The sequence below is a fragment of the Propithecus coquereli genome, unplaced genomic scaffold (assembly GCF_000956105.1).
Source record: "Propithecus coquereli isolate 6110/MARCELLA unplaced genomic scaffold, Pcoq_1.0 Scaffold605, whole genome shotgun sequence".
NCBI classification, from domain to species: Eukaryota; Metazoa; Chordata; class Mammalia; order Primates; family Indriidae; genus Propithecus; species Propithecus coquereli.
In genome coordinates, this window is record NW_012152008.1 from 30347 (window position 1) to 53800 (window position 23454).

General features: G+C 62.1%; 1 protein-coding gene across 2 annotated transcripts; it reads right to left on the reverse strand.

Annotated features, from left to right (window-relative positions):
• Window positions 1–1826: 1826 nt before the first annotated feature.
• On the reverse strand, window positions 1827–10277 carry ECEL1 (endothelin converting enzyme-like 1). Of its 2 annotated transcripts, none has more exons than XM_012659331.1 (18): window positions 10136–10277; window positions 8370–9240; window positions 7726–7794; window positions 7509–7619; window positions 7331–7423; window positions 7032–7156; window positions 6158–6380; window positions 5593–5691; window positions 5117–5191; window positions 4870–4967; window positions 4541–4599; window positions 4415–4466; window positions 3809–3876; window positions 3564–3688; window positions 3157–3222; window positions 2702–2797; window positions 2375–2451; window positions 1827–2245 (listed from the first exon to the last, which is right to left on the reverse strand). In XM_012659331.1, exons 2-18 carry the CDS (start codon window positions 9156–9158, stop codon window positions 2146–2148), a joined length of 2325 nt encoding a protein of 774 aa, XP_012514785.1. In that variant the 5' UTR covers window positions 9159–9240; window positions 10136–10277; the 3' UTR covers window positions 1827–2145. The 2 variants fall into 2 exon arrangements, with proteins under 2 accessions (XP_012514785.1, XP_012514784.1); XM_012659330.1 differs by having other exon boundaries at window positions 4864–4967.
• Between the last annotated feature and the right edge of the window lie 13177 nt (window positions 10278–23454).

A 23454-nucleotide genomic window follows, 5' to 3' on the forward strand; every position in this document is an offset into this window, starting at 1 on the left:
CCAGGAGAATCAGTTAGCAAAGCCCCAGGGTGCCTCCTAGTTCAGGGCCTGGCAGACAACGAGAGGGCCGTGGTCCATGCCACGTATGTCGTTTCCTAACAGAACCTGCTGACGCCGAGTACAGCACGGACACCCGAGCTCCACAGGACTGGGAACCCTAGACATGCACACCCTGACACAAGCAGATGGAGTTCACGAGGCTCCATCTGTTAAAGGGACGTCCGTGGCTCTGTCCACCCCATTGGATTGCAGTGAGGAGGCCCCTAGGGCCTGGTGACACACTGCCACTGGGCATCAGGACACCTGCTCTGGGCCAGCCTTGAGACTGGGAACATTGTGTCCTCTCCCAGGCCACTCTCCAACTGGTCACCACTGCGGTCCTCAGCAGGGCAAGGGGGGGAGGGGCTTGGCCCCAGGAGTGTCCGGGCTTCAGTGCATTTTCTGAGCAGCACAGAAGTGACCCTATCAGTTCTGCTGAAGGCTCACCCCACAGGCCTCCTGGCCCCAAGGCCCTCCCTAAGCTGGCAGGGAGACAGGAGGATTGGTCTCAGGTGGAGCTGGGGGCCCGGGGGAGCCCATGGTGGGAGCAAGAGGGGCTGGGCCTGAGGATCCTGATTCCAGCAGGACCCCAGGCCACAGGGGCAGGAGGGTCCCAGGCACCCCCCAAAGGGCAGTAGGTCAAGCAAGGGAGAGGACTCCCCCTCTGTCCCAGCTGCCCGAAGGAGCATGGGTACACATGTGCCCAGCCCAGGAGGACAGGTCCAGATACATGGCACCTCCATGGGGTCCAGGGTCCTCCAAGGAGCGTGCCACAAAGAAGCCCTTGACAAGCACCTGAGCCGGGCTCCACGCCCAGGACCGAGCACTGTGCGCTCTGCAGTCTCCCTGGTACCTCGGAACCCGGTGCCATCCACCCCCGCTTCCTACCCTGACCACTCCCATGGTGTCCCCCTCAGTTCCAGCTTCCTCCTCAGGGCCACGTGTTGTTGGGGTACCCCAGGCTCAGATCACAGGGACTTTTTAAACGTCACTGAAGTCCAGGGGCAGGACAAGGTCAGATGTTCTCTGAGCATAAGGACAGGAGCTAGGCTGGCAACAGATTCACCACTGCTATGTGGGAGACAGGGACAGGCCGCAGAGGGCAGTGCCAAGGAGGGGTCAACCCCTCTAGGCTGCCCCTGAAGTAAGAAAAACAGATCTGGGAGGAAGGGCAGGCACCCGCTTGTCCCCCATCAATGCAGATGCTGGGGATGCCCCAGAGGGGCCACCCAACATGAGAATCCTCCCTCCCCTGCCGCCCTCCATGATTGGGTGGGGCTGGCCGGGCAGCCATGTCCAGCCCACGAAGCAGTCCCTGCTCCCGTCCACCCTTGGCCATGCCGGGAGTCCCACCTCCAGGCTGGAGGGGAAGCTGAGGCGCCACGTGGGCCAGCCTCGACCTCCATGTAACCATGGGCCACAATCCCCCTTCCCTTTCCAGAGGGGAAGCCGGTGCCAAGGGCCTGCCTAAGACATGGCAGCAGCTTCTCCTGCTTCAGACGTTCAGGGAACATAAGTCCCAACATAACCCTGGAATGTGGGTCACCGAACCGCAAGGCTGAACTCGGGGTGAACCCCAGGGAAAGCTCTGGGGAGAGGAGGCTGGGCCAGGGGGGAATCGGAGGTTGGTGGAAAAGACAGATGAGTCCAGAGAGGTGGGACAGAGGGGACTGAGACAGGGCGACCAGGAGGTGCCCTCCAGCGTCCTAGCTGTGGTAGGCTGAGCCCTCCCGCAAAGGGTCCTCTCCAGCTCCACCTGCCCTGGGAGCCCTTGAAGAGGCCGAGGCAACAGTACAGCGATTTATTGACCAGACTTAGCAGCAAGAATACAGCAAAGGTGGGGCCTGTACAGTGCAGCCCAGCAGGGGGTCTGGCCCCCTAGAGCCCAGGCTGGTGACCCCAGCATCGGCCCCCACCTCCCCAGAGCCCAAGCCCACCCCTGCTCCAGGCCCCTCATGAAGTGAGGGCCAGCAAGGGGTCAGGTCCTGGAGGGACTGGGGAGGCAGGTGGTGCCCAGAGAGGCTGGCACCGGGTACATGCCTGCCCCGGCAGCCAGCAGGAGGCGATGCGTGCGGGGTGACGGGGACGTGTGCGCAGGCGGCGGGCTCACCACACAGAGCACTTGTGGACAGGGTTCATGGGAGAGTCCTTGGGACAGTGGAAGGCCCGGCCAAACTCCTCAAACTGGGACACGCTGCCCAGCACCCTGGGGTGGGGGAGAGACCCATGCAATGTGGGGCCAGGAGCCACAGCCACCAAGCTGCCAGGGCTGACTCTATCCCTTCCCACCCCCCCCACTACACGAGGGGGACGAGGCCCAGTGGGCGGGGCACACCTGTAGTGTTCAGGCGCGTGCTTGTCGGTCAGCACCTGCAGGTAGATGGACTGTGACCGCCGCTTGATGCACCAGTTCTGGGCCCGGGAGGGGATGGAAGGGAGGAGACGGGGAGATGAGGCCAAGCATCTACTGTGCCCCCACCAGGCACGCTAGGCCTTACGGCCCCCACCAGAATCACAGGGCCCACCTCTGAGGGTACAGGTGACGGGAGACGGGCTGGACCCGTGGGTCTAGCCATGAGAGGCCTGGCTCAGGCAGGGCTGGGACCAAGCCTGGATGCTGTGTCCCCACCCCCCAGCCCAGTCCAGCCCCAACCTGGCCCACCTGGGCAAAGGCAATGAAGAAGAGCTGGTTGTGCGTGTACTTGAGCCGGTGCAGCGGGTGCTCTGGGCCATGCTCCCGCACCCACTTCTGGTAGGCCTGGGGGCGCAGACAGCGTGGAGCTCCGTGCCCACCCTGCCCTGGGCACTGCCCCTCTCCACCCTCCACCCGGTCAGTCCCTCCCCAGATGCCAGCCCAGCTCTGCACACCACACACCGTGTGGAGTCCCTGACCCCAGGCAGGTGCCACCCCCTCCAGGCAGCCCTCTCTGCTCTCCCTGTGAAGATGGGGCCTGTGAGTCCTTCCTCTTCCTGTGGACCGTGTACCCGCGCAGGCCCTGCCCCCACTGGCCGGAGCTCAGCAGGACAGGCAGGGAGGGGCGGCTCTGTCTCATCTGGAGCCTTTATCAGCTCCCCAACCCTCTCCCGCAGGGTCGAGGGCCAGGCAGGGCGGCTCACATAGTAGGCAAGCTTGAGGCCGCCCATGTCTGCGATGTTCTCGCCAAGCGTGTGCTTCCCGTTCACCTGTGGGCAGGGAGCAGGTCAGGGGCTGCCTGGGGCCTGGCTGGCCTCCCTCCAGCGGCGTGTGCGGCGTGTCCTGGGCCCCAGCCCCTAACTCCTGCCCACCCTCTCCTGCCCTCGCCCAGAGGGTTTGAGTGGGGCTCCAACTACCTTCCTCCCACCCCTACCCCGTGTGCCTGTGAGTCCCTGTGAACTTGTCACGTGTCCATGTGAGTGTGCACAGGAACCGAGTGTGTGCAGGGACGCGGGCTTGGGCTTTGGACTCAGGCATGTGCACGTGGGAGTGCCTCATGCTCCTCGTCTGTGCCAGCTAGGGGCACAGGGGCCGGCGCGGGGGGTCTCACCCGCTGGTTGTAGACAGTGAAGTTGTCGTAGAGGTGGACGATGCACTCGGCCTTGCGCAGGAAGCGGCTGTAGGAGGCCTCCGTCCACCAGTGCAGCAGGTTCCCGGTGCGGTCATACTGACCCCCTATGGGCGGCGAGCAGGCTGAGGCTGACCCTCCCCCCAGAAACCCTCCCCTCCCCCACCCCCCCCATCCACTGCGCATCCTCCCCTCCCCCAGCCACCCTCTCAGGACCCAAGCCTCACCCCAGTCGTCGTAGCCGTGGGTCAGCTCGTGCCCAATGATGGTGCCAATGCCCCCGTAGTTCAGAGACCTGGGCCACAGTAGCAGCGTCAGGCCCCAGCCTTCACAGCTCTCCGAGAGCCCCACGCTGTGACCGAGGCCTGAAAGGCCCCCAGCCAGGCCAGGAGGTGGCACAGGGAGGCCACGGAGGCATCTGTGTGGTCCTGGGGCACTCATGCCCCAGCTTCCTCCTGAGCTATGTGAGAGAGACCAACAGTGCCTGTCCCGCTGCCTTGCAGGAAATAACATCTAACAGAACTGGCAGGGGAGTGCAACAGGGTTGCGGGAGACAGGAGGGAAACTGAGGCACCCACACAGGGTCTGGCATCCTACCCCATCACTACAGTTACTCCATTTTTGAAACACCTAACCAAGCCTCAAACGAGGAAGGAAGAACCCAGGAAGTTAAAAAAAAAAAAAAAGAAAACCTATACATTTTTCTAAGTAAGCAAGGATGAAGTGTGACCACGGGACTGAGCCAGGTTCTGGGCCATCGGAGCTGCGCCGCACACTCACGCACCTAGCAGACACGTCCGCATGGCGGCTTCCGGGGCAAGGTCTGTACTCACTGTGGGAAGTCAGGGTCGTACAGGGTGGGCTGCAAGATGCCAGCAGGGAATACTGCAAGGAAGGCATGGTCAGTGGGAGACTCACCCGCGTTCAGGCCCCACCCCTGCGGGGACACGCCCCCTTACCCATCTGGTTCTTGTTGGGTAGATAGTAGGCATTGAGCGCCTGTGGGGGCAGCAGCCACCTGGGGAGGAAGGCTGGGCTCAGCTGGGGGCACACTGCCTCCCCCACCACCCTCCCTTCCTAGCCTCCTCCTTGAAAGCCGCCCCCATGGTGGCCAAATACATCAGGGCCACCCTGGGCTGGGCCACAACCCCATGTCCTGGGCAGGCCCCTGCACCCCCATACCCACAGAGTATGAGGCAGTTTGCCCCCCAGCCCCTGCCCTCAGACAGGAGCCCCCTCCCCATGACCCTCCTCTGGCCCCAGCTCTGGGCCAGGCACCCACGTGGACTTGTCCACCTCCTGCCGAATCTTCTTGACTGAGAGCTGGATGCTGAAGCGGATACTGTTCAAGATGTTCTTGAAGTAGGTCTTCTCATGGACCTCAAACTGCATGGGGGACGGCAGTCAGCGCCAGGCCAGGGCGGGGCTCAACACAGCAGGGCCACAGCAGGGCCACAGCTGGGCCATGCAGGCTGCCTGCCCCGGTGGGCGCCATCAGCTGAGGGTCAGGCTGGGCCAGCGGGGACAGGGCCCACCTCATACTCCTTGTCCACCGCCTCAGGTCTGAGCAGGAAGTCCGGGTAGCCGACCATCACCATCATGTACTGGAGCTGTGGGCCAGGGGCTGGGTGAGAGTGGCCAGGGGCCTCGGAGGACAGCCCCCCACCACTACCAAGGAGGGTAGTGCCAGGGCAGCCTGGCTGTGGGCGTCAAGGTGGAGGAGGCTGGCTGGGTAATGTCTCCTCCACAAATATATCTTTGTCCCTTGTGTTTTTGTTTCTTGCGACAGGGTCTCACTCTCTCAGCCAGGCTGGAGTGCAGTGGCACGATCATAGCTCACTGCAGCCTTGAACTCTTGGGCTCAAGGGATCCTCCCACCTCAGCCTCCTGAGTTACTGGGACAACAGGCATGAGCTGCTGCACCCAGCGCTTTTGTTCTCTTTCATTGGCAAACAGTAGGCACTCAATAAATGTGCATGGAACCAACAGATGGGATGAGGGCCCAGCTCACCTTGGCCCGAGCAGCCGCCTTGGTCTCAGCGTCCATCCAGTCCAGCTCCTCCAGGCGCTGGCCCAAGATGTACTTGATGTCTTCCACCAGCTGCTGCACCTTCGGGTCAGGGGGCAGGGAGCAAGGGTTGACCGAGCAGGCTTTCAGTCTGGGCCCCCAGCTCCTAGCATGAGGGGTACCCCTGTCGTTCCCCACCACTTCTAAGCTCAGGGCTTGGTGCTGAGCACCAAGGGGAGACCTTGGAGGTGGGGATCCGGGACCTGCACCCTCGACAACAAGCTCCCTGTCTGGAAGGGGCAACTGCTGCAGCAATGACCACGGACATCGCTCAGGCCAGGCCGCCTGAGCTTGGCCGAGAAGCTTGGCATGGAGGGCCACCTGCGGCTGACAGGTCAGGTAGGCTTCCTGGAGGAGGAGGCCTGATGAGAGGACTGAGCCCTAAGCCAGGTCAACTGCACTGACTGCAGGGGGGATGTAGGGACTCCCCACACTTGGACCAAGGCCACAGAAGGGCTCCACACTTAGTTTGGCACCTGCACCCCCACCTAAACCCAAGACTGCCCACCTTGGCTTTGCTGGCAGCTGAGAAGTGCTCATGTACAAAGAGGGCACCAAGTGCCATGCCAAAGTGGCGGTTGGCCTGGCCCAGGCAGACCCGGGCCAGCTCCTGTGGCTTGTCGCTACCCTCCATCTCACGTGCCAGCTCGTGCAGCGCCTCACGGAATGGTGGTGACAGGTGCTCACTCAGGACCACCACCACGCGCCACACCAGGTAGTTGTGCAGGATCCTGGGGGCCATGTGAAGCAGGTGGGTGTCCAGACATGCATAGGGCCACCCAAGGGCACCTCCCACCCCACCCTAGGCCCCCCAGCTGGGGCGGGACCCAGCACCCACACAGCTCCCACAAAGAAGGGGCAGAGATCATTCCAGGGGTGTAGAGGCTGACCCTGGGAGTGTCCCGAGCCTCAGTCACACAGCAGGACACTCTTGCTACTGACAACAGTCCCTGATGCTGATGGGTCAGCACCGTCTGCTCACATGCTATGGGGAGGGAAACTGGGCACTTGGGGGTGACCCACCTCAGAGCTGGCCTAGAGAGGCCTCGGTTCCTCCCCAAGGTGGGCTGAGACCAGGAGGCTCTCCCCAGGGAAGCCCTGGGACAGAGTTGTGGCCACACTTTCCCTTTTTAGCTATCCCCAGGTGAGGAAACTGCAGCTCCAGAAGCTCACGGCCCTGCCCAGGGTGCCACAGAGCAGGTGGGAGAGTCAGGACGTGAACCTAGGGCTCTGGACTCCTATCTCGGCGGCGCTACCTGCCTCCCCAGTGCGGCAGCTGGACAGAGGTGGAGCTGGAAACTCAAAGCTCACCCAGCCGACAGGTCCAGGGCGCAGGGGCAGGACATGGGGCAGCGGGCAGGGTGGCTGATCTGCAGCCATACCTGCGGGGTGTGGAGCGAATGAGCTGGGACACCTGCTGCATGTAGTCTGTGGCCAACAGCACCACCTCCTCGTCCTCTGAGAAGTCCTCCTGGAAGATCTGGTCCAACAGCCACTTCCATCGCAGCTGTGGGGCCAAGGGCAGGGACAGTGAGGCTGGCAAGGGGGTCAGGGAGAGGCAACAAGGGGACACGGGAGCCTGTGGCAGAAAAAGCCTTGCCCCTCTCTGGGGAGGGATGACCCAGTGGTCCCAGAATCAGCATCGCCCTCACTCTGCCAGCCAAGACTGGGCCACACTCACATGGGGGGTGATCTTCTGCAGCTGCCCCAGTGTCACCTTGTTGTACATGGAGCTGACGTCTCGCCGGAGGTCGTCATACTCTGACACGGTGATCTGGAGATGGAGAGCAGAATGGACCCTGCCCTGCCCTATGGTCCCCTCCCCCTGCCCACAGCACCCCCAGGCCCCGCCTGCTCACGTTGGCCAGCTGCTGCTCCAGCTGCAGGATCTCCCGGGCCTTCTGCTCCACTGCATCAGCACCCAGGAGGCTGAGCACACGCTCCATGAACACCCTGTATGCTGCCAGGACCTGCATCAGGAGAGGGGGCTCCTCCAGGGTGGGGGACAGGCCGGCCCGGGTCTACCCCTCCCAGGGCCCCAGGCCTTCTGTGCAACCCCATCCCATGGCCCAGCACCTTCTCACTTTCCTCGTCCTGAGCTAGGTACAAGGTCCTCTCTGGCAGGGTGAGCCCATCCTGGTCAATCTGGGGAGGGAGACAGGGATCAGGGATAAACATGCCAGCTCCCCAGACAGACTGAATCCCCCCAAATGCTCAAACACAGGACGTGCTAGACATCCACTGTCAAAAGCCCCAGGAGCACACAGACACCAGCCCCTTGCTCCACCCAGACAAGCTGGACAAAGCCCTGATGGCTGCCAGTCCCAGCCTGGGGGCACCACGGCAGAGCCCAGCCCCCAGTCCTTCCCCCTGTAAGCCCACACTTTCCCCACCTGTGCGGGGAACTGGCGGGGCCTGGCGCTGAGAATTGGGACCCCTGGCATCCCCAGCCCCACAGGGCTGTAGCCCCAGCCCCTCAGGACATCCCTCCTGCCCTCACCGCCTGCCTGAGGCCTGGGAAATTGCTGCTGCCGCGGCTCCGCTAAACACTGCAATTACCCAAGGGAAATTACTCGCGCCCTCCTCCCGCGTTCTGCCCCTGCGTGCTCCCCTCCTTTCTTCTCCCCTCCCCGTCTGCACCAGCGTCTGGGGCAAGCGGACCCTGCAGGCTGGGCAAGAGTCCGCGGCTGCATGCAGGGTACCTGGGGAGACGCACTCACGCGGATGACATAGCGCGAGGAATTCCTGTCGTCCAGGCTGACCGTGAGCGAGAAGAGTGCGGCCGCGCTGTACACACCCTGCGCCTTGTACAGCAGCCGGTTGAGGTCCCAGCGCGCTGCAGCCCCTGGGTGCTCCAGCGCCCCGCCCAGGTCCCAGCCCCCGCAGTCCTCGATGACCTCCAGCATGGGCCCCGGACCGAGCCGCTCAATCTCCCGCATGTCGAGGCACGAACGGAAGAAGGCGCGCACCTTGCGCTGGGCCGAGCCGCCCGGGCCACCCCCGGGCCGCGTCAGCAGGCGCCGCAGCCGCTCCTCGTTCTGCTCGCCGATGGCCGCGATGGTGCCATAGGTGAGCTTGTCGTCGGGGATGGCGTGGCGCCGCAGCCAGCCGCCGCACGCGAAAGAGTAGAAATCCTGGCACGGGTCGATGCTGGCGTCCAGGTTGGAGGACAGGAAGCGCGCGGCGCGCGCGAAGGCCTTGCGCTCCGGGCAGCCCTCGGGACAGGCGCCGCCGCCGCCCGCCGCGCCCGGGCCCAGGTACTTGAGCGCTAGCATGGCCGCCAGGATGGCACAGAGGCCGGCGGCGAACACCAGCCCCGACAGCAGGCACACCTCGCGCCGGTTCCAGCGTGGCAGCCCAGCCCGGGACCCGGAGGCGCTGCGCCCCGCGCTCAACGGGAAGCCGGGAGGCAGCGACGCTCCGCGCGCGCCCCCCGCGCCGCACCGGCTCACGTACTTGACCTCCTGGAACTCGTCGTAGTGCGCTGTCATCGAATACGGGGCCTCCATGGCGCCCCTTGGCCACCGCCGCTACAGGATGCGCCCGGCCGCCGGCCTCCTCGCCGGTCTCCGCATGGCCCCCGGGCCGCAGCTGCGGGAAGGACAGAGGCAGGCTCAGAGAGGCGCCGCAGCCCGACGGGGCCCTGGGGCTAGGCGCAGAGCCCCCAACAGCGGGCCCAGGCCTCCCCACTCCGCGAATGAGGGAAGGGGAAAGCTCAGCGCGGCCACCTCGTCCCGGCATGCACAGTGGAGTCCTTTCCTGCCCCCCAATTCCCTGCACACACGTGCCGGCCGCAGGGTCGGGAGGCCCGATATAAAAACAGGAGGCGCCGGCGACCGGGCCTGGCACGTAGTAGGCCTTCACCGAAAGGCTGTCTCTCTTCCCTTTGCCTTTCTTGTCTGCGACCTGCCACAGCCGAGGCCGGGTGGGGGAGGGGGAAAGCGAGGCTGGAGAAAGGAGGTGTGGTCAGGAGCGCGTCTATGCGGACTGTGAAGTGCTTCCCGCTGTCCGCACTGGACGGAGATGCTCAACAAAGCGGCCAAAGAACCAAAGTTTGTCCTCGCGGAAGTCCGCGGGACCACTCCTAGCCCCATCCCTGGCTCCTTCTGCTCCGCAGCCCGAATGCCCACCAGCCCCTTCCCCAGCGGCGCGCGCCGTCGGCCCAGAGTCGGGAAGATACGACGGCCCTGACGGAGATTCCGAGACCGGTTCCGTCCCCGTCCCCGTCCCGGGCCATTCCCGGCTTCAACAGGTTCTCCCTGGAACCCAAACTTGGGCGAAGTTTCACCCCGGCGGTGCGCGAGCTGGCCGGGCGCACCCGAGCCCTGGCGCCGCGCCGCGCAGTCCGCAGAGCCCGAGAGCCGAGCCCGGGAGCCGCAGCCGCTAGGACGCAAACAAAGCCAGGAGGCTCTGCGCGGCGGCCGCGGCGGTGGCGAAGGTGGCCGCGATGGTGGCCGTGGCGGCTGCGGACTCGGCGGACACTTACCCCGCAGGTGCGCGCCGGGGCCGCGCGGGGACAGAGCGGGTAGGGCCCGAGCCGGGGCCTGGGGCCGGAGCGCAGCGGCGCGGCGACCGCTCTCCCGGTGCGCCCGCCGCCTCCTCTGCCGCCGCGCCGAGCCCGCCGCGCCGCGCCGCCCGCCGGCTCGAGGGAGGGGGCGCGCCGGCGGCTCCACCCTCCTCCGCCGGCCCCGCGCCCCCTCCTTCTGCCTGCGTCCCTCCGGGCTACCTGGCAGCGCGGCGGCAACGCGGACACGCTCCTGAGGGTCGTGCACGGGCTGCGGTCGGGACTCCGGGGCAGCCGCTCCTCCCGGAAGGGGTCCCCTCCGATCCCGCGCCCCCACGCGAGCCGCCCACCAGCCCGCCGGGAAGGGCTGAAGCCCGAGCGAAGGAGGCGCGCCGTCCCGGCCGAGGCCACGGGTCTGGACCACCGCCCCGAGGCTCCTCCGAAGGGCTGAGGCGCCGCCCGTAGCGGCCCGTGTCCGCCGTGCCGTGCCCGGCGCCCAACGCACCTGCGGTAGGGCCTTCCTCGTCCTCCGTCCAGGCCCTGCCCAGGGGCAGCCCTCCGCGCGGGCGTCGGGGCTTCTGCTTGGCGGCGCTCCCTGCCCCCAGCCCTGGTGGAGGGAGAGCAGAGGAGAGCCCTGCAGGCAGAGGGCCGGGCCTGGGCGGGCCCTGGCTCCCTGCTTAGGACGTCCCTGGCCCAGGTAGGGAGAAAAGGCAGAGAGGAGTGAGAGAGGCCTCCTGCCGGACACAGGGAGGGCCGAGCCTGCCCCCGCCCCCAGCAGCCCCAGTCCTCACACAGGCCTGGCATGTGGACTGGTGGGAGCACAGGCGCGGGGCCTCTGAATTTACCCACCCCTGTCTTCTCCCAGTTGAACTTGCTTTTTTAAGGTCGGGCCTCCCTCTGCCTGGAGGCAGAGCCTGCTTCTACCTGTGTCCCCACCGTAGCCACAGGCCTGGCCCACATGGGACACGGAACCTGGGGTTCCAGCCTGCAGGACCGGCCTAAACAATGTCTGAGACAGCCGCGGTGCTGAGACAGCCGCGGTGCGCCATCTGATAAAAACCACAATGGGGGGGGACTCAAGGGACCCACCCATCTCCTTGTCCCCCTCCTCTGTGGCAGAGCATCATCCCAGGTACTGGGCCCCTGGCCCTGAGTGGCCGCCTATGCCCCTGTCCTGCCTGTCCTCTGTGTGTCCCTTGCTGCATCTCTAAGCCCCCACTCGGGATCTTCTGCCTCCATCTTTGGCCACCCCAGGTCCTCCTCTGCCCGTGTGTTCTTCTCGGGTCCTGTTAATTCTGGCGACTAGAGATGGAATTACTTAAAATGGGTGATTCCATGAGGGGGAGGGGAGGGCAGGGAGGTGGTAAAGTGGCTCTTTGTGCTTTTAATCTGCATTTTTCCCTCGATGTTCCGTCTCCAGGAGGATAATTTTCCAGCCTTTTCAGGCCCTGATTGGTATCATTTCTCCAGCAATGACAGCTTTTATTTTCCCCGAAATGAATGCCGTGAAATTTCCAAGAAATATAAAAATGGATATTGTCTCAGGGAGCTGACACTCTTCCGACAGAAAGGCCCAGAGGCAAACATGCTTCCCCTAGGGACTCTCCTGCCCCAGCCACCAGGGGTGGGGGACCCAGGTCCTCAGCCCTCCCCCCTTCCTCCCAGGCCAGCTTAGGGGGGACCCTTTCTGGCCATCCCTCCCCAGGCTCAACTGCCACTGATCTGTTCGTGGGCCTCTGGACTCCCAGCCAGGGCCCTGCCTGCCTGGCTCCCCACTCATCCCCCACGCCCACCCCACGAGCCTCCTCTGGCCTGACCCCAGCCCAGAGCACAGCAACGGGGGCCCACCGGACTTGACTCGGCTTTGGGCCCTCTGGCCATTCAGTCCTGGTCACCCCTACACAGCCTGCCAGTAAGCGGAGCAAGGCCCCCTCCTTGGCTCTTCTGCCCCTCCAGAAAGGGAAGCTGAGGCTGTAGATGGGGGGTAGGAGGTTGGCAGTGACCTGGCCTCCCACTCCCTTCCTCTCTTTTTGGGGCTCCCCCTCACCCCTAATTGCCAAAGTGACTCCATGACTTGTGAGCAAGAGAATGACAGGCCACAGCAGTGCCCAGCTAAGCCCAGCCAAGCCCCAAGTGAGGCAGCTGCATACCCAGCTTGGGGGGTGAGGTGCTCAGGACAGAGGTGAGGGGTTCGGGAGCTGACCTCTGTCTCCTCTCTGACCAACCGCAGATCCCTGCCACCCTGCCAGATGGGGCATCACTGGATCTGGGTTCTGGGAAAGAAACACTGAGCAGGCACAATTCCCAGCTTCGCTGGGGACAACAGTGCGCACACTAAGGACTCACGTCTGTGAAGCGTCCATCAGGTGAGGTGCTAAGTGCCTTGCTCCAAGGGAGGGCTGCCGACCTAAATTCAGGCCTGGCCCAGCCTGGAGCCCAGTCGTGGTCAGACCCATTTCTGTCCCCTGTGGCTTGCACATGTGCGGGGACAGAACCCCCAGCCCTGCTTCGGTGTGTTGGAGCAGGGAGTCAGCTCTGCGAGGGCCCCCCCCAGCCTCCACCCTGTCCAACCAGCCCCCACCCTCCCAACAATTCTGTGGTATCTTCTGTGCCCTGAATACACCCCCCAACCAGTTCCTGCCCTCCGCCCAGCCTCCCAGGCCTCATCCCATCTATTATTCACAGCACAAAATGGATTTTTAATTTGAGAAATGAAATGACTCTCCCAAGGGGCTGGGGTGCAGGGAGGGGGAGGAGAAAGGCTGGAGCCACAGGGCAGCCGCCACAGTGCTGACTCAGGCTCCCCTTGGAAAGCCCACAGCAGACCTGGGGGCCCCCAAAGGCTCCTGTACCCCACCACCCGCCCTGTACCTCCACTCCTCCCCATTGCGATGACCCATGGGGTGAGGGGGTGCCCATCAGTCCTGCCTGAGCCTCCAGTGGGGTCTGTTTCTGGCCAGGCGGGGGGAGGGACGGCAGGACCCTGTGCTCTACTGGCTTTCAGATTCCCATGTCTCAAGGGCAGCACTTGGCCCCCTGGCCCAGCCCATCGCCTCCCCAAACGCCCCGGCCCTCCCTCGGCTGGGCTTGAGTAGCTCCTCCACCCTGGCCAGACCCTCGCTGAGTTCCATTGCTGGGCCCTGCCCCCTAGCAAGGCCCACTTCAGACGGGATGGCTGCCCGGGCCTGCAGCTCCCAGAACCCCCTCCTCAGCCCTCATGACTGAGCTTGCACACCATAATGTGTGCAAGAGGCAGTGGCCTCTTCTTAGCCCTTCTTTGTCCTTCTCTCTGTCTCCCCATCCCCTCCCTCCTCCTTCTGGTCACTCTGATAAACGTTCATTTCCCAGAGCATAGCTGGCTCTCTCAAACCTCAGGCCTTAGCACTTGCTGTGCGGGTTGCCTGGAACACCCTTCCTCCATTGCCTCTTCCATTTGCCACTTGCCAATCGTCCTTCTGGGCCACTCGAGAGTGGCCTCTTCCATCTGGTTGGGTGCTGCCTCCACGGGCCCATTACACGGAATCACTGAATGCAAAGTTCTCTCCTGTGATGGCCCCTGTTCTTCCTACATCCGTGCAGCCCGCAGCCCCTTCTGGAGCCCAGCAGAGGACGCATGCAGTAAGCTCAGGTGACAGCTGTGATCAGATCATGGAGAGCCCCTGTATAAAGTATCCCCCAGTTCCAGGCCTAGGAACAGCACCGACCTACAAACAAGCCCAGGCTCTCGGGTCCTTAGACACACCTTTCCTTTCCTCTGACACCCATCAGACAACAAAAGGGGGCCGTTCCTCCACTGCCCTGCACCCCCTCACTTCCTCTCTCAACCCTGTTGGCAGCTTCTGTCCCCACTGTGCACAAACTACTTTCAGGGTCACCTCCTGACCTCTAGATAAGTGTTTTATTTTATACAAGAAATATGTAAATACATTCTTGTTTTAAAAGATTGAAGCCACACAAATATGCAGAGGACAAGCATGAAGGCCCTCCTGGGTAAGGCAGGGCTAGCTCTGTGACCGCTTCAACACAACATCTGGGCCCATACGGGCATCTGTATTCTACTGATTTATTTCTAATAAATAGGACACTATAGGACATGTGGTTTAGTGCCTTGCTTCCCCATGTGGCCTTGTGTCTCGAGGATCTCATCAGTGCCCAGAGGCCCATGCTGGCGTTTCCCACCCCTGCACAGAAGTCCTCAGGGTCACCATCCTCAACTGAGGGACCCTTAGGTTGTCTCATCAACACCTGTCTGGTCTCTAAGTCCAAAGGCCTTAACCCGGAGTCCTGCCTCTCACCCTCCCTCTCTGCCCACCCATGTCCCACCCTTCGTGGTTCCCGCTCCTCCTCCACCCCCTGGATGCTGTGCCCAGGCATTTGGCTCTGGCCCCAGGTGCCACCTGTACTGCCAGCACTGGAAGCTCACTGTGCTCCAAACCCAGCCTTGGAAGGACATCTCGCTTCCTCCTCTCCTTCCCATCCCTTTCCTGTCTCCATCTCTGGCCCGTACTTCTCCCATTCTTACTGCAAAAGGGGCCTCTTCCCCGCCCAGGTGCTCTGTGGTCCTGCCCATTCCTGCCCCACAGCCTCTCTGAACCCCTGGCTGCTGTGGCCACCGAGGCCCCCTAGATCTCCTCAAGCCCACCGTATTCACAGTACAGCCCCATCTCTAGGCCTTTGTTCAAGCTGTCCCCTCCACTCAAGTGCCTTGTCCCCAGCCCTGTGTCCCTCCTTTAGGTCCATCTCAAGCCTCCAAGACCCCCCTGACAGGCCCCCACCTGAGGAAGCTGCCTGAGGCCCTCTCCTGGTGGGAGCAGGATGTGCCCTCTGGTGCCCAGTCTGGAGCCTGGTGCACGCCCGGGGGGACGGTGCCCAGAGCCTGAGCTGACTGAGTGCAGCAAGGCCCAGCTCCAACCTGGATGGGACCGCCACGGTAAGGGGCAGAGCAGCCCCCAGGTGCCATGCTCTGTGCTAAGCCCTCTGTCTACCTCTCCCCACTGAGTCTCAGGATAACCCCACCAGGAGCCCAGCTGTTGGCCCCAGTATACAGAGGAGGAGACTGAGGCCCAGAGAAGGGAAGAAAGTTGCCCAAGTTCACCCAGCTAACAAGTGTTGAAGCTGAGATTTGAAGCCATGTCTGCTGCATTCAAAGTCTCAAGGACATGCACACTAGGAGAGGAAAGAGCAGCGGTGCAGGGGGAAGGCAGCTCAGAGTGAGGGGCCCAGCTGGGACCTCAGGCTCAGGACCTGCACTGGGGGTGCTGAGTCTAGGGGAGGGGAGGACTCTCAGGGCCTGCAGCCGGGGCCTTGGCCTGCTTTCCAGATGTCCCCGCCTCCATGGCCCTTCCTGGATCCTGTCTGAGGTGGCCCAGCCGTGTTCTATCCCTTGCCCTGGGAACATCCTGTACTGCATTCGTCGCCACCTGACGTTATCTTGTGACTCGGTATTTTCATGATGACAGTCTCTTTTCCTCAGCTCTGTTGGGACCCCGGATGTTCCCACTGCCCAGTCCTCCCTGCCCAGGGAGTCGGGTGGGGCCAGATTGACAGAGGCAAAGTGGGGCGGCAGCGATGGGCGCAGGAAGGAGGGGCAGTGGGGGTCTGCAGCCTGCAGCGTGCAGGTCTGGCAAGCAGGCCCCTCGAGCTCCCCGTGTGATGGACAGGCCACAACAGGCTGCTCGGCTCCTGCTGCAGGATGGGTGCAGATAAGGTTGTGGGGGTTGGCGGGCCCACTGCCTGTGACCGCAGGGAGGGGCAGGCTCGGGACAGGCAGAGAATCCAGCAGCACCTGGAGGGCCTCTTCCTTGGCTCACAGGGTCCCTGAGCCCGAGGCCCCGCCCCCAGCACTCCATCATCATTTCAAGTGATCGGAGCCGAGGGGGATCGTTAGCTAATTAAAGCTGAGGCCACTAATTGTTCCTTGTAGGAGAGAGAGCAGGGCTACAGAGGGGAGGAGACAGGGGCTCAGAGGTGGGCACAGTGCTCTGGTCCCAAGTGAGGCCTCCTTCTAGACTGTATGTTGGGGGGGCACTATCAGAGACCCCTTAAAGTAGAACTGTGGGATAGAGGACAAGAGCACCAGGTCTGGATCTGTGGTGACTCACCCATGAGACACTGTGTCTGTGCCCACCGCTGCCCACTGCTGCCCACCCCGGGGGTGTGGGCCGGACAGCGCATGGCAGGGGCTCCCACAGACACCTCTGGATGTGGCAATAGGTCAGATTTGAGGACAGGCAGCTGGATACCAGTTTCCTGCAACTCCAGGCTGGGCCCCGTGCGGGAAGCCTGGCAGCCAGGTTCCTGCCCTCCCCTCCACCTGTCGTAGCCCCTCGGGCAGGCGCTCTGGCCTCCTAGAGGCAGCCAGCAGCCAGGCACACACCCACATGGTGGCAGTGCCCACCACACCCGGGGCTGCCCTTCGCCAGGCACCACGCTCCCCTCCTGGCACGACATCCCAGAGCCTGTGTGGGAACCGCTGAACAGGGTTATTAGTTTTCTGTTGCTGCAAAACGAATTACCACAAACTGAGCAGCTAAACAACAAACGTTCATCACCTCCCAGTTTCCACAGGTCGGCAGTCCGGGCTGCGTGCGGCAAGACCCTCTGCTCAGGGTCTCACTGGGCTTAACGAAGGTGCCGGCCAGGGCTGTGGTGCTCATCTGGGGCTCAGGGTCTCCTTCCAGGCTCGGTGGTTGTGGCAATATTCAGTTCCATGAGGGACTGTCACAGTGTCTGTTGTGCCTGTCTCAGGGGCTGCTCTCAGCTCTCCGAGGCCACCCACATTCCTCACCCTGTGACCTCCTCCCCCTCCAAAGCACTGGGGAATCCGCCCCCACATTTGAATCTTTGACATGCTTTGAATCTCTGTCTTCCTCGCATTGGCATGCTTAGGTCAGGGCCCCAATAATCTCCCTACCCTAAGGTCAACTGATGTGGAACCTACTTACATCCATTGAATAATGTGGAGAAGGGCACGTGTACACCATGTGGGGGCATCGGGATTCTGCCTAACACGGATGTGCAGCAAAGAGCAAAGCCACGCCCAGAATACCAGGGGCTGACTTCCGGGCCAAGCCCTGGACTCTAAGTGCTAAGTGATCTCATTCAATCCTTACAACAATCCCAGGCTACCATCATCACCAGTTTACAGAGGAAGCAGCTGAGGCCCTGAGAGGTTAAGTGACTTTCACAAAGTCACACAGCTGCTACGTGGTCAAGCTGAGACACTAGAGTAACACAGGATCTGATCTAGCCCTTGCTGTGTGTTCTTAGGAAAGTCATGTAACCACTCTGGGCCTCTGTGAAATGGAGGACGCTGAGGTCCATTCCTCATGGACAGGTGGGTCAGACTCTGAGCCAGTTGGCACACAGGGTGTCTGGTTGGTATCTCTGGCACCTAATGAGAGGAGGTGGGACTGGGGCCCCTGCTGCCATCTGTCCAATCACAGCCAGTCTGACTTCTGCAACCCAACGACCATGTTCCCTGGCATTGCTGCTGGGAGGTGTCACAGCACGGAAACCCCAAGATAAATGGCCAGAAACTGCTGCTCCCCAAGTGGGCTGGGCCCCTAGACAACCGAGAGGGGGCTGGCAGACCTTGGTCTGGGGTGGGCATGTGTGTCTGTGGGCCGTGCCTCTCCCACCCCTAGGACCTGGCTCTCCCCACATGGCTACACAGGCTCCTGCCAGCTACAACTCTGGAGGGGGGGCACTGCAGAGGTAGCCGTGGCCGCTCCCCCTCCCATGAGAAAGATTGTCAGTCAGCCCCCCACAGGCAGCCTCCCCGCCCCCCGCCCCCACTCCCATGCTTCAGCTGCCTCCCTCAGTAATGGGGCTTAATCATAGCGTGCATTAGCTAGGGCCTGCTGCCTGCAATTACCGCTTCAATCAGCCACCCACCACCCTCCGCCCCCAGCCTCAGGCCACCCATGGGGACACCCCACCCGCCCTCCACCCCCTCCCCAGTGCAGCACAGGTGCCCCAGGCTCTGCAGATGGACAGAGCAGTGACCCCTGGCAGTGGGGTCTGGGGCGGGGGTGGCCGGCGGACAGAGCGCTACTGCTCAGGGTCACATGCAATTATTTTAAAAGCCTGAAGAGGGAAAATGCGCTGCCTGCCCAGGCAGCCTGCTGGTCCTGAGGGTTACACCGCCCCAGGTTGCTGACAGGCTGTGTGTGCACGGGTGTTCACAGTGCTGGCCACGCGCACAGGGACAGGCATGGACCAGGGCACTCGCAGTGGATGCATAGCCCTGTGGTGCCCACACAGACCCCAGAGAGGCGGGGCCCTGGCCATCCCCCAGGCATGTACACGAGGACCAGCCCTCATCCTCTGGGGGGCTTTCTCTACAGCCCCTTGCACCCCTCCACGCCCATGCCCAGCATAGACCACCTCCTGACTTTTGGCTCCCCCACCCTACCCTGGGGCACAGGGACAGGGGGCCTGAGCCAAACCGGAGGGCTTCCTGTCACATCCAGCCTCTGAGCTGGGGTGGGGGCCAGAGAGAAGGGGAGAAGGCGGACCTGGCAGGGTGAGTGGGGGAGGGGACCGCTGCTGTGCTGTGATTCTCTCTAATTGCTGTTTTGCTGAGAGGTAATTAAAATCTCTTTTTATTTCACACGTCAGAGCCTTCGCCAGCTTGTGGAGAGGGCGCAGGGGGAGGCCAGAGGGTGGGGGCGATGGAGAGCTGGGGGCCAAGTGCCTGGCACAGGGAGGGCTCAGGAGGTGCGGCATCTGAGCGCAGCTGGCCACCAGGAGCCCCCAGCCCGGCCAGTGGCGTCCTGGGTGTGGCCCAGGCCAGGGTCTGTGCAGCCCATGAGAGCCAGTAAAGGCCATGATGATGAAGTCGGCGGCATCTCCGGGGCACCTTCCTGGCGCAGGTGTTCTACTGACTGCCCAACCTGCAAAAACAGCTACCACCAGGTAGACACAACGACTGTCCCATTCGGCAGGACAGAGACAAAGCCGAGACTCAGAAAGATTAACAAACAGCCAGGACCGCTGGCTTGTCAGTGGTGGAACTGGATTTGAACTGGTCTGACCCCGAACTCGGAAGCACCGCACCAACCTGCCTCCCTAGCGCACGTAACTGTCCCCTCCCGCAGAGCTTACCAGTGTTCCCCAGCCCTACCCTGCCCCTCCTCAGAGCCCCGTGGGAAGGCTCACAGCCTTGAGACCCCCACCCAAGGCCCACACACTAGTCCATGCCTGCCACTCTGGACCCCATGGTCACCTGCAAGCCAGGGCTCGTATCAGCTCCTGGACCTATGGATGCTTCCAAGGGGCCTGGGTGGGGCCAGAAGGCCATGGTCAGAACAGAGCCCAGACTGATGCCCAGCCGGAGGCACGCTGGAGAGAAGGGAGGCCCCACCTTCTCCCGGGCTGGCTGGAGGCAGTGGGGTAACAGCCGCTGGGCAGGCACGGGCCCAGCCGTGCAGCACCGGTCTGCCTCATACCCTGCATCTCTGAGCTCCCGCCCTGCCTTGGTCTCTCCCGTCAGTGGCCTGGAATTGCAGCACCCTGTCCTTGTCATCTCCCCCTCTCCACCAGCATCAGCACCACTGCCTTATCGATCTGTCATCGCTATTTTCACCAAATGCACCGTCATCGTCATCACCATCACTTTCACCAAAACTGTCACCACCATCATTGCCGTCAGGGCTCACATTGCACCAGGCTCTGTTTTATCTCTTTGAATTCTTGTAGCATTCCAGAGGTAGGTGCTATGATTATCCTCCCATTTTGCGGGTGGGAAAACCATGGCTTATGATGACAGGGCTTACCCAAAGTCACAGAGCTGGGATGTTCCAGAGGCAGGACTTGAACCTGAACTGCTTGATACCAGAACCCAAGTTATAACCTGTACACATCACCTGCTGTCAGGCAAGGGGGTCTGGGGAACAAGCCCCGGACAACAGGGAACGAAAGCTGGGAGAGAGCCACGCGGACTACTCAGGAAGCAGCAGCGATCAGAGGCGCGCCCTCCACCTGCCCGATCTCCGGAGCAGTCACCCACCTCTTCGCCCTCCTGGTGCCTGGCAGTCCTGCCCCAGCCTCCCCGCTGGCTGCGCTTTGCCAGGCAGGGGAGCATTAGGAAGAGCCATTGTCACCTGAGAAGCTGAATTCTGGTTTCATATCCAGCCCAATCTCCCTCAATGTCCCCTTATTTTCTGGGCCACAGCTGGCCCTCAGGCCTCATTTACCTCATGTGGGTGATGGCCAGGCTGAGGACAGCCAGCGTCTTAGTTCTGGCTGTGACAAATATGGCAGACTGAGCGGCTTAAACAACATCTATCTTCACAGTTCTGGAGTCTGGAAGTCTGCGATCGGGTGCCAGCGTGGCCGGGTTCTGGTGCGGGGCCCCTCCTGGTTTGCAGTGGCTGTCTTCCCGCCATAGGCTCACGCGGTAGAGGGCAGAGAGAGGACGCAAGCTCTCTTTTGTCGTCTTCTAAGGGCACTAGTCCCAGCACCGAGGGCTCCACCCTCACAGCCTCATCCCCACCCATCTCCAGATACCATCACTCTGGGGATTTGGCTTTCAATATATGAATTTTGGGGGGACACTAACATGCAGACAGTGAGGCTGGCGAGCATGCAGCAGCCAAGCCAGGCCCTTGGTGGACAGAGTATGGCCAAGAGAGGAGGCTCCCTGCAGCCTGCCGGCCCCTTGCCCCCACCCCAGCCCAGGGCATTGTTCTTGATGTGTTGTTCACTTACGGGGTTTAAGATGGCAGCCACATCCTCAGGGACCAGCCAGGTCCCTACCACCCTGCCTGCCATCTGCCGAGGGTGCTGGGGTGGGGGATGGGGGATCTGGGGGACTGCAGAGGAAGGACGGGGGTCCTGAGGCCCACTAGCAGGTGCTCACCTCTCGCGTGCACTAGGCTGGGTGGACTGACTTGGAGGTAAGTAGATCCAGGAAGCAAGGGAGGGAGGGGAGAGGGAAGAGGCGAGGACTGCAGCCCCGAGATGAGGGTCAGGGGCTCCCTGGGCCTGCGGAGGGTGGGGCTGCCCCAGTTGTGTGCAGCAGCCTGGGCCTGTGGGCAGGGAAGGGATGGGTTCATTTGCATGTCCCCAGTGCACAGTGCTGGCACTAGGAGGTAATTCATATTTATGGGATGAAGGAATGAATGGAAACGTTCTCAGGATTAAAACTGTCTCCTACTAGGACGAGATGCCCAGTGAGGTAGCTCCCCATTACTGGAGCAAAAGGAGTTCTGGAGTCAGACTAATCTGGATTAAATCCCAGCACTGCCATTTGCTAGCTGCGAACAGGTTACATGGCCTCTAAGCCTCAATTTCTTCACCCAAAAATGGGGACGATAATGCCTACCTCGGCTATCTGAGATTTAAAATGAGATCATGTCCAAGGAGGGCAGAGAAGAGCCTTGTCCCTGTGGTAGGAAGCCAGGGAAGGGTGTGTGGGCAATCCCGTCCAAGCACCACCCCCACGAGGAATGTCTGGGGCAGCCAGAAGCCCTGAGCACCCCTCCCCACCCTCCTGCAGCACCCAATGACCTCCTCCCCATGCCCACATTTCTCCCATGGAGGAGCCACTGGGCATGGCTGACCCCAGCATGATGAACTTCCCCGGCCAGCTGCCCCAGTGCTGAGAGAAACCCCCACGGGGCAGCACCAGGAGGCAGGGATGGAGGGCAAAGCCTTCAGGAGCAACGCCCGGGGGTGTCTGGGGGCGTTGGAACAGCTGAGGAGGGGCCCATGGAGGCCAGTGGCATCTCAGACCAGGCAGTGAATCCTGTCCCCTACACCCACTGTGAGACCTTGCTCAAGCCCTTTTTGTCTGCGAGCCTCAATTTCCTCATCTGTAACATGGGAATAATAACAGGGCCAACCTCTCAGGGCTGTTGTGGGGTTTACATGAGCTGACGCTGTGCAAGCTCCCAGCATGTCTGGCATCCAGCAGGGCACACGCACGCACACACACACACACACACACACACACTCACACGGGGGGCTGGTTCCCCGGGGGGGGGAGCCCTGCAGCCCCCTTCCCCATGTCCTTGGCACATCTGTGGTGGCGATGCTCACCGCTCTCCCCTCCTGTCAATGTTCCCTGCCAGCTAATGGACCAATTTTTTAGCATTACGGAGATTTGGCCAATTTGGCGGCCCTGACAGAAAGGCGCAGAGTGAACAGTTGCCTGGGGGTGGGGCAGGTGTGGAAGCCAGGGTGGGAGAGGAGGAGGAAGATGGGAAGAAGGGGCTGCGTGCACCCCCACCTTCGGCCTGCTCCCAGCCAACCCCTCCTCGCCAGGCAAGAGGGTGGAGCCATTAGGGAGATTACAGAGATAATTAGCCCCACTTACGGGCCCCTCCTGTGCACCCGGCCCTGTGCTAAACACTTTGCATATATTTTCTCTTTTAATCCTCCAGTAACCGTATGAGGCTGGTTCTGTTATTTGTTCATCCTTCCTGGTGTGAAAACTTAGGCACAGGAGGTTCGGCGCTTGCCCAAGGTCACAGAGCCAGGGAGTGATGGAGCTGGAATGGGAGCTGATGCGTAAAGCCAGGCCTTTTAACCATTACTGAGCTCAGTTTTTAACTACAGGCTGAAAATTGAGCCAAGACATCCCCCATCCACCCACCTATCCAACCCTCCTCCCTCAACACACACATCTCCCAGCTCCAGCTGTGTCACCAGCCTCTCAGCGCCTCAAGGGCAGGGGATACACGGGTCCTCACTTCCTTCCCCTCCTGGCTGAGGGTGCAGTCACACCTCAAAGACCCCGCAGCCAGCATCTCCGCAGGGAGAGAGCCCTGCACTCTCCAACTGCCAGGCACTGGCAGGGGACACAGCCCCCAGCTGGGCTCTCCCCTCCTGCCCAGGCTGTGGGCTGGGGTGTCCCTCCTGCAGTCAGTGCCCGGCTGGAAGTGGGCATCAGCTGTGCCCTCCATTAAACACTCTGGGCCCTTCTGGGAACAAGGAAGTAGATCTGCCAGGGAGGAAGGAGAGGGGTGGAGGAGGGGAGGGGAAGGGCAGCCACTGGCTGGGGGAGGGGGTTGCAGAGCGCGGTGCATTAAGCGATCAGAGAGCACAATATTTCATTGCCGGCAATCGCAGCCAAGACATCAACTACTTGGGGAGAGCAGCCTTAAAAGCCTTTTGATTTTATTTCTTCCACTTTATTTTTTTTTTTTCCCCTTCCCTTGCTAGTGTCCTTGACGAGGCTTCCCTTCCCCCTCTCCTGCCCCTTCTCCAACCCCTGCTCTAACGCTCCTCTGGGGCCCAGGAGCCTGGCTAAGGAGGGGCCAAGGCCAAGGGCTCCGCTTCTCTATGGCTGAGGG